This window comes from Choristoneura fumiferana, chromosome 13 (genome assembly GCF_025370935.1).
Source record: "Choristoneura fumiferana chromosome 13, NRCan_CFum_1, whole genome shotgun sequence".
NCBI classification, from domain to species: Eukaryota; Metazoa; Arthropoda; class Insecta; order Lepidoptera; family Tortricidae; genus Choristoneura; species Choristoneura fumiferana.
Genome location: NC_133484.1, coordinates 4,916,778 through 4,934,742, shown reverse-complemented (window position 1 = coordinate 4,934,742; position 17,965 = coordinate 4,916,778). Strand labels below are relative to the sequence as shown.

General features: G+C 38.8%; 1 protein-coding gene across 1 annotated transcript in view; it reads left to right on the top strand.

The window, feature by feature from the left end:
* Nucleotides 1-2,644: 2,644 nt before the first annotated feature.
* The window catches only part of LOC141434426 (clotting factor G beta subunit-like), a 21,171-nt gene continuing 5,850 nt past the window's right edge, over nucleotides 2,645-17,965 (top strand). The window contains exons 1-6 of the mRNA XM_074096844.1: nucleotides 2,645-2,831; nucleotides 6,395-6,554; nucleotides 12,700-12,890; nucleotides 13,992-14,089; nucleotides 15,844-16,006; nucleotides 16,703-16,832. Of these exons, the coding sequence (XP_073952945.1) occupies nucleotides 2,759-2,831; nucleotides 6,395-6,554; nucleotides 12,700-12,890; nucleotides 13,992-14,089; nucleotides 15,844-16,006; nucleotides 16,703-16,832 (815 nt within the window). The 5' untranslated portion in view covers nucleotides 2,645-2,758. The remainder of the gene's footprint in view (nucleotides 2,832-6,394; nucleotides 6,555-12,699; nucleotides 12,891-13,991; nucleotides 14,090-15,843; nucleotides 16,007-16,702; nucleotides 16,833-17,965) is intronic.

Below are 17,965 nucleotides of genomic sequence, written 5' to 3'. Positions count from 1 at the left end.
TCCCACTTCTTCTTTTGTCAAGGGGTCTAGGCCTCTAAATCGCCGTCTGTAACCAATCCTGACTATGCCCTTAGGTAGGCGTCATCTCAAAACCTGTTGAAGTATATACCTGGTTATCTTCAATGTATGTCCTATCTAGCGCCACTACCTATGGCAGATTTCTGTCACAATGGGCTTTTGTTAAGTCAGCAAGCAAAAAAAAACTGGTCTAAAAGTAGGTACCTACTTAGATAAATGTCTCCACTAATAGTGAAGAGCACAAAGCTAATGATACAATCGGCTACCTAAATAGCAATTCCAAGAACTGTTTCTTTTCAATGCACCATCATTTTCTTTACAATATTTTCATGTTCAGTAAATGTCTCATTTTGTAGAGTATTTTTTGCATGCATGTTTATTGTTAAACGTGTAACAGAATTCTGTAAATTAGCTATACTTATACGGTAACTATAGGTACCTACGGCTCTTCTTAAATCTTTATCGCACCATATGAAAAGCTAAGAAGAATAATAAAGAATGAAAGAAGACATGTATTCACATACAACAAAATTAAAAAATAATAAAGTAATTTTAAACCAATTTGGTTTGCGCTGTAAAAAGATTACCTGGAAGAAATCATTCAAAATAGACAAGGCCTTCCCTGTGCTCATTTTCTCTGTTTTAAAACTATGTAGTTGTATTGGAGCTATTGTGTTACATTAAAATTAGTTTAATTTTACAAGTAGGTATCTGGAAAATGAGTCATGTAGAAGCAAAGTCTAATTTTAAGAAACGGACCACTTTTTTAAACATAACTCTAATGTTCATATAACTAATGATCATAATAACTAGTAAAGTTCATGAATGAACTATGTGGCATTGAATCCTTGCCGTCCATTATTGGGTACAACTGTGCTTAATTGGCGCCATCGCCCTAGTTTCTTTTTGGTTCAAAATTTAAACAACATAATTAACCGTGTTTATGACATGGATTCCAACAACCTTGCTTTGCTCTATGATATCAAGCAAATAAAACCCTACCTGCCCTAACAAAAGATTCTTGGCCTAATTTTCTAGTTGACATAGTGCCTTTCTCAAGGTCTATTACCACGCCGCGACCTAGTTAACCAAGAGAGGTTTTCGTCAACACCGCAAGACCCTAAGGACAACCTTATTTGTTCAGTAAAGGAAATTATTACGTTACTGAGCAATTCTCTCCAAAATATCCAAAGGTATTTTCACAAGCATCCGTATGCCCTTAAGATAAAGCTGTTTGTTTGGGAAATAGTTTCGTTTTACCGTCCATGGCTGTTGATTTAGGGCTATTGCAGTGTACTTAATCATAATCATAGCGTCACATTTCATAGAATTTACATCAGCCAATGAGGATGTCCTCGCAGATAAATTATTTGGAGGTCATTGTTTGTTAATATTGTAAACTGTATTTTTTTAGGGAATCAAAATTACGCACTTTTTGTTATATAACGGATAAAGGTCTTCCTAGGAAAATGGTACAGAATGCTTCTGAGGTCCATTTCTTCAGCAGAAAGCGGCGTCTCGCTTCCTATGAATCGGCGACCTTGCAGCATCACTTGACCCACAAGCAAAATCGAAAGTAAGGTGCAAAAGTAATACATTACTTTGTTCTCAATCTCAATAAATCACAATTAACAGACATATAATAAATAAGAAAGTGGGATGGCGCCACACCATCGCTGTAACACAGGCAGTTTATTTTGCAAAATGCAAGTGAATTCGTTCCGATAAATAAAATATTACAAAACAATGAGTGCAGTGTGTTAGTCCTGGGGTTGCGTTGCGTAATGCGTTGGGCAAGATTGTCCAAATATAAACGGATTGAATTAAAACTCGGCCCATCCGGCCCGACGGTGCGAAATTGCGCGTTGCGTAAAAAAGCTCGCGCATTTGCAGATGCAAGCCCCAAACGCGAGCCACTGCACGCAGCCGCACCGATCACCGACTAACGCGGATGTGTTTTTATTTACGAATCCATATCTGTTAATATTTAAGCTTCAGAGCTTTTTAAAGCCGCCTCCTCCAGTTCTGTGGTGGCAGGCTGATATTACGTATATCTATCCAGTCAACCTAAATCCTTCTCCCATTATTTAGATACTTTCTTGCTTTATCTGAATGAAAGTAAAACGATTGCGAATAAACTTACGTAATCAATAAACAAATGCAAACTTTTATGGAACGTGTAATGAGATAGACCAAGGTTTCACCAAATCGACTCCCTAATTAACTCCTGTTATGGTACTGAAGTGTACTTTTCGTCAATGCAAGCTTTCTTTCGGCCGCATTTTATGACCATGCATCCGTGTGTTATGATAATCTGGGTTGGCAATTATTGCACGATGAATGGCAATGTTTACGACGTAGTAGACTATCGTAACACTTTAATAATATGTTAATTCTAATCTGAACGCATTCCGACTGTTTTTTCTTCTATTTCGACCGCCTGCCTTACGTAGTAATGTATAGACATTATGTTTTATTTAACAAGGAAAAAGTTGTTATCGACGCATGGATTGCAATTGCAACACATCCGACCTTCTCCTGTCAAGGTCTCTTGCGACCACCGCTGCACATTCGGCAGTGGGGTGCGTCGCGGCGGCGACGAGTCATTCGCTTCGTGGCCGCGTTGCCGTGAACTTGGCTTTACCCTGGCCCTGGGCTTATCAGAGCCGCCGGCGGCGGCCTATAATAGCTGGGCCAGCGTCACTCCTGGCATCCAGACCGGCCCGAGCCTCCGACAGTCATGCTCCGTGCTTTGTGTTGCTTCGCCGTCCTGACCGCGGCCGCCGCCGCCGCCGCTACCTGCAAACCCTGCAGTGAGTGTCCCGAACATCTTCACTAATTTGTACCGTGTTTCAGTGTCTTGTGTGAAAACGTTATTAGTGGCCAGTTATAAGAAATTCATTCACTATAATATCCAGCTGTGAAAAAAATTTTTGTCTATAGGTTGCTTTTATAAAACTACTAGAGTGCTCTACCTTTAACAAGTGTAAGTACTCCCTTGAAGCGGTCATTACATTTTCGGTATTTCCATCAAAATACCTACATAATTATATACCTAGTATCTTATTACAAAACTGGAGTACTTCTTGTATCTATAACTAGCTGTTGCCCGCGACTCCGTCCGCGTAGAAGTATGAAAAATAGTTTACATCCTATTCTCAGACCTACCGAATATACGCAAAGAATTTCATAAAAATCGGTCAAGCCGTTTTGAAGGAGTTTGGGTACAAACATTTTAGACCCGAGAATTTTATATTTTTAATTAGAGATTAAGGTGGTTATAAAAACCAAAAAGTAAGAACTATAATTTTCACGCGTCCTTGTCCATTTCGTTTGTTTACAAAATTTCACAACTCTACCTACTGCTCACCAATTCCATTCAAGTTAATTTCTATAAACAACATTTACAAGCCACGCTTGCATTGTTATGTCACCGAATGCTAATGTCAGCAAGTGCTTTTAGAGAGCCACTTACACATGTTAATCCTGGGTTGCGACCTAATGAAATTGTTCGCCAAAAACTTTAGAAATCTAGGGTCAAGTAGTGTCATATGTCAGATGACATCCGCGTACTGATTGCGGTTTCCTCATCTTCGCATCTTCGGAGCTATTTACTAAATTACTAACACGGTGAGGTAAACGACTTCAACTGAACATCTATCTAATCTTCAGAGAGTACCGCTACCGTTATTAAGTACGAGTACTTACATTTTGAGACCATTGAATACTAAATAGTACGTTAACAACTAAATTATGTACAATCATGTAATTAGCCCATCCATAATTCATATTTAATAAAATAATCAATTCCTTAATTTAATTCCCTTAAAACCTAAAATATTTCTAATTAAGTGATAATATTTTTTTTTACTAAGCCACATACCAACATAGGTAGTAAGATAGTTAATGCATAGATGTTTCAATTAGGGTCATATACTATGTTCTCGCTCATTTTCACTATGATAAATAGCTACAACTAAGTATACAGTAAATATTGACAGTAGATAGGTACTTTTTAGGAGTACAAACCTTAAATATCGTTATCGGTAATGCAACTTAACCCACTTTTTCGACTGTAAATTATGACATTGTTCGCTTTACAATAACTCATCGACAGTAAGTGGGACAGCGACATTTTATAGTTGTATGATGAGTTCTGATTCGACGTATCTTGGGATATTGTGCAGGACATGCTGCCTTATAACACCATATGGTCGTTATTTAGGTGGTTATTGGGAGTCAGAGAGCAAACTTGCAAAAACAGTCAAATATGTTTGAAAACGAAGGTTTCCGTAATATCGAAAAAACACGTTGTTTTGTATTGATTCTTGTTATTTCGGTTTAAAGACATTTATTCCCATAAGAACATACAGTTCACTTCTATGAGATACAATAATATTCTTAAAACTATAATAAACTCCACCATGATCATATTCCAAGTTCAAAAGGCACAGCACTGTGACGGACAGACTAAAAAGCATTAGGTACCAATTAAAAACAATATTTTTTATGCTAAAGTCTGGTATACCTACTATTGTATTTTATAAATGAACAAGAATGAGCTAGGTCTATGCGACACATTTTTTTTTATTCGACTGGATGGAAAACGAGCAAGTGGGTCTCCTGATGGTAAGAGATCACCACTGCCCATAAACATCTGCAACACCAGGGGTATTGCAGATGCGTTGCCAACCTAGAAGCCTAAGATGGGATACCTCAAGTGCCAGTAATTTCACCGGCTGTCTTACTCTCCACGCCGAAACACAACAGTGCAAGCACTGCTGCTTCACGGCAGGATTAGCACATATGTCTTCATGTAAAACCCTCCTCCGCTTACCATCAACAAATGCAAACATACGTCCAAGATAGCTAGGTCTGTGCGACACACATGTCTTCATGCGAAACCTTCCTCTGCTGCACCATCAATAGAGACCGGAATTTTCGCGGCATCTTTGATCTGTCATAGTGACTTCTCACCTATCGACTCTACCTAAATGATATCGATAATGATATTATCCTAAAATAATAATCGTAATATCTTTTATAAAGACCCTAATGGAACACTTATTAGCACTACAACAGACTTTGAGTCTGAAATTAAATTATTAAATTAGAAATTGTTAACTATTTATTGTTTTCGTTGCATAATGAATATTTATGTCTATTTCACATTTTCGACTGCTCAAAAGTTGATTGAAAGAGATCGCTCTTTAAATATAAAACCCTCTATTGTGACCTCTACTTCTAATCTTTTTTAGGGTCTATATCGACTGGTAGAAAATTGTTAGTCATAATGTATTGTTTGTCATAATGTAATGTTTGACATAACTCTTTTTTTTCTCTGAATTTTTATAAAACCAACCTAACCTAACCCATAGAGTTCTACAGGATGACCATTTAAAAATTATGAAAAATGTACGGTTTCAGCGGGAAAAAATTATGACTAACAATAATTATGACAAACATTACATTATGACTTATAAGATTATGGCAGTCGAAAGGTTTCCTCTTTTTTAACATACTGTGTATCGACATAGTCGATAAGTGAGAAGTCACTATGACAGGTCAAAAATGCCGCAAAAATTCCGGGTTCTGACCATCAAGAAATGTTAGACTAGTCTAGACTCTATTGCGTTATTGATTTTCTTATGAGACGGTTGTACTCGATGTATGTAGAACGGTGTACTTACTCGCGTAAATTAGCTTTGAATTTGATGTCGTATAGAGTTAAAAATTTTGCTTCATATTTGCCATCAGTGACGGTTGAGTCTGTGTGACATAAATACCTGCTTAAAGTATTTACAAGAAAGCTCAGGAGGGCTGTTTTACATAAAAACACATTTTAAGCGTCACTGTGTAACTGTCTTGCACTTCCTGCGTTAATACAAAATGCTAATTACTCTACGTGTCAGATCAAACAAACAATCTAAGCTCGCATCGCTCAGCTAAGGTAAACGTCCGAGTGGTCGACACGCTAATTCCTAATAAATGACACCCTTCTGTCACCTCTAATGCTCATGACATAAAATTAAAGATGGCTACTATTGGGACACTCGTACGTTTACCTTACCTCGCACATGTCTGGTGGCAACAGTCACAAGTTCAGCTGCCTCTTACCATCAGCCAAATAAGTGTTCTATCAATTTTTAATCAAGTTCCTATCAAATGAATATGTCGCTAAAGTCGAACTTTCAAGTTGACAGACACGTCTATTGGCATTATTGTTTTATGACATGCAAACGATTATCAACTTTAGGGTGGTAGACCATATATTTGGCTAATGGTACATCTCTGGAGGAAACGCTAAATACATACGATCGAAAAACAACTCTCTTCCGGGCAGTGGGTAAAAGCAACATGTGGTTCTGTGTTCCAGCATGCGGGGTGGTGCGAGGCGGACGCATCATCGGGGGTGTGTCGGTGGTGAACGGCGAGTATCCCTGGCTGGCCGGAATTATTAGAGATGACCGCTTCGTCTGTGGAGCCACTGTCCTCGCCCGGGACCATCTCATGACCGCCGCGCATTGTGTTAGCAGGTAAGTCGGATCTATCGGAGGGCTAGGCGGTGCCGTACACGGTAACCTCACGCTCAGGGGCCATTATAAAATCTATAAAAAAATCAACCGCCTCAATTTCGTGGTCACATTTGTATGAATGGGCCGTAGATTTTGATGACATTTTCGATTATTTAGTAGACGTCCAGTACTTCTACTAGATAACCTGGGAACTGTAACAGAATCTTCTAACATGTCAAAAAAAATATGCACACAAAGATAAAAAGAAAACGCTCAAATAATGACCCTTCTATGTTCGGAAAAAAACAATCTCGAATAAACTTTTCATGCGGCAACCCTACCTTACTCTAAACTAAACATGCACCGTGTCATTAATTTGAATATTTATAAGCACTAAAGTAAATGTTCATTAGAAGCGCTCCGACGCCTCGGACCATCAACAAACAATGGAGCGTCAGTGAAAGCCGATAATCATCCGAGCCAGAGGTGAACACGACATCAAATCACTATTATTTGCACATGTGCTTATTGTTTCTGGTATACGAAATGAGTCCACTGTAATGAGGCTTAAATTTTTTCACACAAAGCGTTGCTAGAAAGAGGAATAAGTAATACGAATTTGGGCGCTTTTTATCGGCAGACACAGAACTAATGAGTAATTAGTTAAAGAGCAAGTCACGAGAGCTATGTAGCGCGCACATGTAGGCATACGTTTATTTTCTTATTTTAGTCTGTAACGAAGTTAATTGCTCAAGAAATGGGTTATGTATTGCAGAGGCTACGGCTACGATGCAAAAAGGATCCGTTTCATTTCCGAGTAACCATAATGTACCTACTAACTAAAATCTCTAAACACATACATAACACTACGTGTACCAGGGCGTCGATTCTGGTTGAAATACGCACGAAAAAATAAATTTTCTGCTTCACAACTATTTTTGTGATCGGTGTTCCCGAAAGTAAAGGATTACGCCACCTATATGTCGGGTGTTAATTAGGCTTCATCTGAGTCCCTATGTCGATAGACATTTACTTATGAAGCCGAAGTGGCCCAACCTGAAAAACAAAAAACTCAGTTTCCCCCCCCCCCCCCCACCCCACCCTATAATATTTCAGCACCCTTACTCACAAACGACTGGAATCTTGGACTTACTCGTATTGTTTCCCGGATTTTTATATCAACCAAGTACTTAAATAACAAATATGAAAGTTTCTACAGAAAAGTGACCTTTGGGATAAGTAAATTATCGTTTTATTAAGCTGCAATGATCGTTATAGCTCTTAAACCAACATTGAATGATATTTCACGGTCACATTTATTTCCACACACTTATTACAAGAGTTTAACGGCATGATTGACTTTTTATTACGGCCGCCTACTTTCTGCAGCAGGATATTTGCAAATAACTTAGAAGAAATTTAAAGAAATATCGAAATGTGCTGATCATTGTTGTTATCTTGTGCAACCATATCTTGTGTTTGCAATGTATTTTAGATTCTTGTAAGTAATGATGGCTGACATGATGATGATGAACATGACCTTATTTCCTAAGTGTCAGCGTTGATAATCACATTTTATCAAACAAATTTTGTTACACTCTTAAAGTGTAATCCTCTCACGCTCCACAGAATAAGAGAGTTTAGTCACTTTTCAGTGAGTACGTAGGAAGATAATTTCTTCCAATAGGTTAAGATTTAATACATGTCTATTATTTTAGACTATTCTCTAACATGTTTATCAAAATAAATCAAATTGGAGGTGGTCAGTGGGTACCTGTACTGTGTGTAAACACCGGCTCTACCTGTAAGTTTGTTAATATATCGATGTCGATCCATTTATACATTGCACACTGTACGCAATTTAGCAAATCTCTTGTCAAAATATATTAGCATGACAATACAAATCGGTAATTAATGCACATGTTGTGTGCCCTGTAGGGCTTCGACCTACTTCGGGGACCGGCACACTTTCTTGTTGCGCAAGCACTTTGTCATCTTCGTGCATCTGCCATCTTTCGATTCATGCCCACTGTTTAATGCATTTGTCAGCAGAAAACCGAGACAGCATTTTGCAGTCAAGAAATTACTCTACCTACAGGGCTATAGTCAAAGATAAAGTCCCAAAAAGAGATTCTCTGCCATATTTGTAACGACAACCATGACTACATTAATAATGTAAACCGAGTCAAATATTAAAGAAACAAAGAAAGCCATTTATATATACGTGATGTTTAAGGTTTTTTTTAAGAGATAAACGGAAACGGAGACAAAATGTCACCAAATGGTCTCAACTCAGCATGATGTCGGCCATGATGTTGGTTTCAAAGTACATTCGAGATCAACAATATATGTACGTTACCAAGATATCAAAAATATCTATACACCTATATGCCACTAACCATAACGTCAATGTATGCATATACATCATACACTATATTATGTCTGATGCTATGGCTGTATAGATATTAATGCAGGTATAGATACCAAAATATCTTTATTAAATTTAGGCTATAAAAAGCACTTATGAATGTCAAAAAAAAAACTACCACCGGTTCGGAAAAACCTCTGTTGAGAAGAATCCGGCAAGAAACTCAACGAGGTATATATTTTTTAAACAGATTTACAATATTATTACTTAAATGATATCTATACATCATAAGTATTTAACACAACTTTATTTTTAACAAAGTAGGTTCGCTATTTGAGGGGATCGCTAATACGGATCGGAATTATTTCCAAATATCCCTAGCTGTCCATTATATAATCATTAACTTTATAATACGCCTTAGATATTAAATGAATGTCTTCTTGACAAAAGATCTGAATTTTGTATCAGTTTCATTTGTAATATTTTTTGTAATTTTATAATAAAAACGTATGCAATTTCACAGAAACGACTTTTTGGTTTTAGCCAGTCTGAAAGATGGAACTTTAAGCTTCCCTGTGTTTCTAGTAGCCTTTGGCTTATCGACGTTAGTGGAAAAATAACATATGTTCTTCTTAACATACATGATTATTTCAAAAACATAAAGCGACGGCAGGGTTAGGATAGATACCTGTTTCCTTAGAAAAAGATCTTAAAGATTTACGCGTCTTCAAATTATAAATTGCTCTAATTGCTCTCTTTTGTAAGATAAAAATTGACTCAATGTCTGCAGCAGATCCCCATAAACTGTACCTACTACTCTACTCTAATACTACAGATTCGTTTCAACATTTCTAAGTGCCTAAGTATACGACTAAAATGAGTCTTCCTAGTTTTTATTAACACTATTACAGAATTATCAATCATCTTTAACACGAAACCTACGTGATTACACACGTAGAAGTCTTAGAGCCATTACATACATTCCGTACGTAATAAGTTGATAACGGTACAGTCACCAGCATTAATATCTGCCACAGCCGAGCGTGCAAAAATATCTGACACATCCTTCCGGCCCTAAAAATAGAGTCGTATCAGATATTTATGCACGCTTGTTGTGTCACATATTGGTGCTGGTGACTGTACGTACCTACTAAGTGCCTAAGTATCTAAAATCTACGTGGAGTTCCAGCACCTACAGCTCCATACAAATGTAGTGTAATGACATACGGATTCCTTGCACTCATTTTCAAGGTGATACGAATGGGGTCAAGACCAGTTCTTCACCGGAGTGTCGCGAATTGATTCTCTCGGCTAACGACTAACGCTGAATGTTAATGTGTGCTCTATGCTCGCTTAGAGATTAATGGCTGTGGTGATATGCGACTGGACCGTAAACCCGGGTTAAATAGCCTAGCCATGCGGTAGGTACAGTGGTGAACATTGAACCAGCTCAAGGTTGAATATATGTAACAATAGTAGATTGTTCAACAAGAGCATAAAGCGAGCCATTTTACCCAAGACGTTCATATAGCCACCCGAACTGATAAGGCGAGGGTGGATAGACGTCGATGGGAAAATGGTTTAATGCTCGAGTTTTACACTCTGCTTTTCACTTAGATTGCGAGGAAATGAAATAGCAACAGTGGAAACAATTGTTCACTTTCTATATTTTTTTTACTTGTATAGGTACTTCACATGAATAATTCTCCTAAGTCCTAAGTATAGCATAACCTCTGTAGCTACAGACATCTGGGGTTCGGAGGCCTGATGATCTGACATACAGGTTTCCCCTAGTTCAGGCACCAGTCTCCACCGCACAAGTCTTGTATCTAATGCAATTGTAATGTGTAAATTTGCCATTGTATTACTGGAATGTGGTGGAGTAAATAAACGCTTTTATTATTATTATATAGGTACCTTTTATTTTTCATGCATTATTGTATAATTTTTTTTTTTCATTTTATTGATTTACTTTGATTTATTTGATTGATTTTTAGTTTTATATATACTAAAAATTATTAATAAAATATGTAGAAACTTTTTTGTTTCGTGGTTGCCATTTAATTACCTTGGTCTTAGACGAAGATTTTACTTTATGCACTCGAGCATAAAAAGTAATTTTATGTCGCCTACATCCAGCATAAACACGAACTTTACGAGCATGAGAAGTGAAAAGATTTTTTTTTTACAAAATGGATCACAAGTTAAAGATCTCAGACCGCACATTGCTCGCCTCCAAAACTTTTTTCAGTGTTTCTTCGAAACATTCGATTTGACGTACCCACAGATTGTTGGATTATTGGATCCGGTAAAGGATCCGGTTGCTTAACTATGTTGGTAATTATGATATGTCGTGTGACATCTCTTTATTTTCTTCGTTATATAGGTACTTTTGTCATTTACCCACTGTTTCAGTTAATTCACTGATACAGTTTATGTGACAGATATGTGTCATCCGTCTCTATTAGTTTTATCCGAATAAACAAAAACGACGTCCCATTTATTCTAAAATAATAGAGGGACATGTTATGAACCCAAAACTACATAAAAAAAGTCAAATTTTAAATTTATCAAGGAAGTATTTACCTCTATATTCTGGTTACTTCCGATATCATTACCATAAAAAAATCTCAAACAATCAACCTGATTAACACTTAAACATGCAAATATCAAAAAATATATTAGGACATGATATACTGTAGTTACTTTTTAATCACCTCGTAAACTGAACGCTTAAATTTATGTTACTAATAAAGTGACACCTACAGCGTCGTTTATTAACCGGCCCTTAATTCCAAAGCCTAAAAGAGGTCAAGAAATGGAAAGTGAAAATTTAAATGTTTCCGTACGGTTTCCGTTACCTATTAAAATGCTAATAAAAAGGTTTCCATCTTTCGACTTTCGGCAACTCCATATTTAACTTTTTTCGTTCAACCGCAGCTACCAACTTTGTACATCTCTAAATTGTTGGTGGTAGCGCTGGCTAGTAGAGATACTACAGGCTGTCATTATCTATGAAATTTCAAGACATGCGGTTATTAAATCATATTTCAAGCAAATTTGTGCCAATATGTATGTATCTACGCATATGCTTAAGTTATATATGAAGAAAAAAAATAGAGATAGATACTTTGTGTGGATAGTAATAATAATAAGTATCATAGGACACTTGACATCAATTGACCTTGTCCCAAACTAAGCAAATCTTGTACTATGGATACTAGGCAACGGATAAACATACTTATATATATAAATACATACTTAAATACATATTAAACATCCAAGACTCGAAAAAAAACATCGTATTATTCATACAAATATCTGCCCTGACCGGGGATCGAACCCGAGACCTCAAGCTTCGTAGTCAGGTTCTCTAACCGAAGCCGCGGGTAAACTAGTTGGTAAATAAAATAAATTAATGAAACGGTTCAACTCACGATTAAGTATAATCCAGGAACGGTCCGACTAGTTTCGATCTTCGCCTTAAGAAGCCTTTCGCCGTTAGCGCCGTGTGTACGTATGATAAAGATCTCTTCCCATAAGATCGAAACTAGTCGGACCGCTCCTGTCCGTCGTGAATCGTGAGTTGGACCGTGAATCATTAAGAAATTAAGATTGTTTTTTTGTAATCTTTTTGTATTGTTTATTTCAATTCCAATTTTTTTGTTACTTTTACGGTTATCCCGTAAAACCCATTCGAAAATACAAAATTTTCCATAAATAAATAATATATGATAGAGATGAATTGCCCCAGGATATTTATTATCTATTATTAATTGTAACAATTTTTTTTTATAGTGTGGACGTATCTCGCCTGAAGGTGCTAGTGGGGGTGCACAATATAACAGACCCTATGGCCAAAACCTACTCCGTCCGGACCGTGACCGAGCATCCTGACTTCAATAGCTACAATTACGACAATGACATCGCCATCATAAGGTTGACTGAGCCAGTGCCCGAGAGCATATTCCGGCCTCTTTGCTTGCCAGGTAAGTAGAGTACCCATACCCATAATAACTAGCAATATAGGTGAAAATCCTATAATACTTTATTATAAATGTGAAAGTTTGTGAAGATGTTTGGATGTTTGTTACTCAATCACGTCTAAACCGCTGAACCGATTTAGATGAAATTCGGTATACAGATACATAGTTTGAATCCCGGGGAAGGACATAGGATAGTTTGTGTCCCGGAAAATCGCATAGTTCCCGCGGGATAGCGATAAACGAATACTACGCGGACGGAGTCGCGGGCAACAGCTAGTTTTAAATAAATGATCCATTGTATGCAGTAGTAAAGTGTAAGTCAAGCAAGGCCCTGGGGTAGAGCGAGTTCGTTCGTATCTTGCCGTCCCGCTGCCGCTAATATTTTGAATACGAGAGTGAGTGGGACGGTACGATACGAACTGCAATATATATCAAGGTGTTAAATAAATACCTGAAAACCCCAGACACCTCAAAAATATTTTTTCGCTTTAAATTACTTGATTGCATTTATTTTCGAATACCTTATCATTATTTCCAAAAATATTCGTGTGTTTTGCTAAGTCATTAATTCTACTTGATTTTTAACTCTACTCTACTCAAATAATTTGTACTGTGTCAGTTTTTCTTCGACGTTTTTAGAAGAAAATCAAACTGACAGTAAAACGGCCAGTATTAAATTACCTAATATTATGCAACCTCGCTCAAACATTAAATTAGCGCATGTTGTATTCGTAAATTTAAGACCGGGCCTTATATTAGAGCAACGCGGGCTTCCTACGGAAGGGAGAAGGTACAATAAAAAAGGGGTTTAAAAACACAAACACAACCTGATTATAAAAATAGCGTAATCGATTCTACTCTCGATTCTGAGCAAACTAAGTACTTTCTGGTTTTTAGTTATTTAATTAACATCTTGTATATAATTATTTATTTCCACACTAACATATAATGATGATGGAGCCTTTTACTTAAGACACGCGAAAGCGGTGTAGCAATCTCGGTCTATCTTATTCAAGGGCTAGAGGAGGCGTTACTTTTATCCTCCAGCCAGCATGACTGAGCATGAAAAATTCAAAAGTTAATAGGTTTTTTTTTTCACTATAGAAGATGGTGATAGTCGAATGCTTAGCAATGAAGAAGCGATCGTGTCTGGATGGGGCAGTACTGAAGAAAAGGGATACCCAACGGATACACCCAACAAAGTAAGTCAATGGTAGTGAACCATTACCTGTACAAACTTTAAATGGAAAATTACAACATTAACGTCACCCAGTATCATTGACATCTATATGTACTAAACTGCATGTTTCTTACATCAAAACGGCGCACAAAATTAGTTCACATCACAGCGCGGTGGAAACCGTGGTGGCCTAGTGGTTTGACCAGTATCGCCTCTCAAGCAGAGGGTCGTGGGTTCGAACCCCGGCTCGCACCTCTGAGTTTTTCGAAATTCATGTGCGGAATTACATTTGAAATTTACCACGAGCTTTGCGGTGAAGGAAAAACATCGTGAGGAAACCTGCACAAACTTGCGAAGCGATTCAATGGTGCGTGCGAAGTTCCCAATCCGCACTGGGCCTGCGTGGGAACTATAGCCCAAGCCCTCTTGTTCTGAGAGGAGGCCTGTGCCCAGCAGTGGGACGTGTATAGGCTGGGATGATGATGATGACAGCGCGGTTTTGTGAACAGTTTCACTATAGTTTGTTGACGTCCGTGACAGGGGTTGTGTCAAAGTAATATTGATGATTGATGCGCCGCGCGTTTTGTTCCAAACAGCCAGTCTAGTGCCGTAAGGTACATAGATGCCAATGCCCAGTATTACTTAACATTTATTTCGGTCTAAGTTATGCCGCATGCTCGCGCGGTACTCCGCTGTTTTTTTTTTTTTTTTTTTTTTTTCGGACGGACTGTTGCTTTTAGCCTCAGGCGGCTTTTACAGCTTACCGGAGAGAGGGCGAGCAACCAGATGGGCTGCTCAGCAAGTGGGTTGTTTAAACTTAGCATGCCAAAGGGTGCTCCTATTGAGCTCCGCTCTGGTATTGACTCACATTAGCATACCTAAAGCGAAGCCGAATCCGATACGTGCGGCGTATTTCAATTAAACCATCTAAGTGTACACTTGTAGCTTGTACCGTCATAATAGACATCCATTTTCGGACGACCAGATGGCCTAGTGGTTAGAGAACCTGACTACAAAGCTTGAGGTCCCGGGTTCGATTCTCTGTCGGGGCAGATATGTGTATGAAAAATGCGAATGTTTGTTCGCGGGTCTTGGGTGTTTAATATGTATTTAAGTATGTATCTATCTATCTATCTATCTCTGTATCTTTATCCGTTGCTTAGTACGCTGCTTACTAAGCTTACCTTGGGACTAGGTCAATTGGTGTGAATTGTCCCGTGATATTTATATTTATTTTCAAAGGCAGCGCTAGGCGTAAGTGGCGTATGCCACAGCCTCGCGGTCTAAGAGGCCTCATGCCTGGAAAGTTTCTCGTTGCTCATTTAAAAATCCGTCATCTTATTCGTGGTGTGTTAGCATACGGCCTCGCAAAATTTATCTTGCCCACGCTAAATTTAGGTGCTGCGCCGTCACTGTCCATTTCAATAGAATCTGACAATCTTGTAGACAACTGTGTATTTTTTTATACGTATTGACCAGATGGTCCCCAAAGGAAGACCATGCCGTTCACAAGACCGGCAGATTGTTGATTTGCGATGATTTCGTGACATGCATAACTTTTTTTCTTTGTTTTTAACTTTTATCCATTCTTCTCATGTTGCCACGAATGTTTTCTTTCTTTCTTGTGTCTTGTGTTGGGTTGGTTCTGCTCACGACTCCCGTATCACTTGTATAGTCCCGCTGCAGGCCACAGACCTCCCCTCAGCAGAATGTTAGGGCTTAGGCCATAGTCCCTACAAAGATAGGTAGATTATTTTATTCACATGGTATTCGCAGGTGACGGTAAGGATCTGGGACCAGGAGGAATGCGCGAACGCAGGTTACGGGCGGCGTAAGGTGACGCCGCGCATGCTGTGTGCCAACGCTCCCGACAAGGACGCCTGCACCGGTGACTCCGGCGGCCCGCTGCTGCTCTCACATCCGTACAACCATGTCGTCGGTCAGTATATAAAGGCTCATTTTCATTGGTCGTTAGGGCCCGCATGCGGAGCGAGGGAGGTTTTTATTCGTAACATGCCATAGACCAGCAGGGTACTACGAAACTCGAAGTTCGTGTCGTGCGGTCCCTCTGACACTTTTACTGTTTAATACGAGAGAGAGGACGGTACGATACGAACTTCGAGTTTCGTAGTAGCCCTGCAGCATGCGGGAACCGTTTTCATATGCTGACGGAAACTGTTTAATACGAGAGCGAGAGGGACGGTACGATACGAACTTCGAGTTTAGAGTTTCGTAGTAGCCCTGCAGCATGCGGGAACCGTTTTCATATGCTGACGGAAAAACTATTTTTGTTAAGCATGCCGTTGCAAGCCGTGGATGAATTTCGTCGGTCGAAGGCAGCATTCAGAGAATATTCATATGTTGTATGTACCTATGTCAGTTGAGTTATTGCTCAATGATTTTCATTGGCCTTTATCCCACATGCTGGGAGTCCCAGCGTGCTATTGTGCCTATTGCATCGACCGACTCATCCTCCAATGAAAGTGAGCCTTTAGTAGTAAGTTAGTAAGTTGAGCTTTACTGGAAATAAACTGCGTGTCAATTTTTGATATTTTTCCTTCAAAGGACTCTATAGCCAGTAGCCACTACAGCTTCCTAGCATAACAATTGAACTGAAGATCCTTTTTCTCTTCAGGCGTGGTTTCGTGGGGTCGCGGCTGCGCTCGCGTTGGCTACCCTGGCGTGTACACACGAGTGCTCAAGTTCCTGCCGTGGCTGAAGAAGGCTCTGCGCAATGCGTGCCTCTGCAGCCCACCATACTACTAAACCCGACACGATAACAAATAGCGACCCCATTGAGCGAGCTGCCTTGCTAGGCAGCCATTTTAGGTGTGATGTAGTCCTGTGATGAACAAAATCGTGCATTGCGGCTCGCTCAATGGAGATACGCTAATCTAACTTCAGCCTTCAGCTTCACGAAGTTCCCGACCAGAGGGAAAGAGCCTAGTGGGAAAGATGGGCTTGTCAGAATTCTAGGTTCATATGCACAAAATCACAGTTCAGTTAAGTGTGATGGTGATTGTAGTCCGGTCTAATTTTATTTGGGCTGAATACCTCGGTCCACCCACAACCATCAGGGAGTACCTAAGTATTCCGCGCTAATAAAAATGTAAAGACACGATCGAAGTCTGTGCGTACACTGCTGACATCAAAGATTAGCATTACCCACCATAAGTTTGACAAAGAGGTGCCTAAGCTGAATAGGTATCTCCTGTAGTATAAAAAAGCATGCCATATAAAATACGCCATCATATTAGTACCTACATACAGCAAACTTAGCGGGGTGAGTACCTTTTCGCTATCATAAAACAGCCTTTGGATGCCTAAAGTTCGATTTGTTGCAAAGAAATCAATCGTTCTCACAAGTCACAACCATCTGAGGAAAAGCTTGAAGGTTTACGGAAATATTCGGAACTTACCGGACGATGTGTCTTGCGGCAGAGCCAAATGTTACCTACTCACAGAAACCGCTTGTTTGCGCATAAAGTGTCTAGAGGCCGTCTTGACAATGATAATTGCAGCTGTATGTACAGATGCTGACGCCAAAGTAGATTATAGTTATATAGATATATAGTTACCAATTTTGTAAAAACTTGCCATCGCGCTACGTGCAAAGTTACCGTTAGGTACTTAATTAAAAACAGCACCAGCTGAGCAGCAGTATTAAGTTTTAGTTTGTATTTACTTTTATTTATTACTTGTAGCTGTTGAATAGTTTTATTGTCATGTAGGTACATTTTAACAGACCTCTATAAACGCAAGAACAGTTAAAAGATGGAACTCTTCTCCAAAAATCAACATGTTTAGGTATCAAGCGCGTGTGTTGACACATTGTCATGATACATGATTGATCCCTTATCATAGTCACTTGATATATTATTGCTGTAGTGTACGAAAG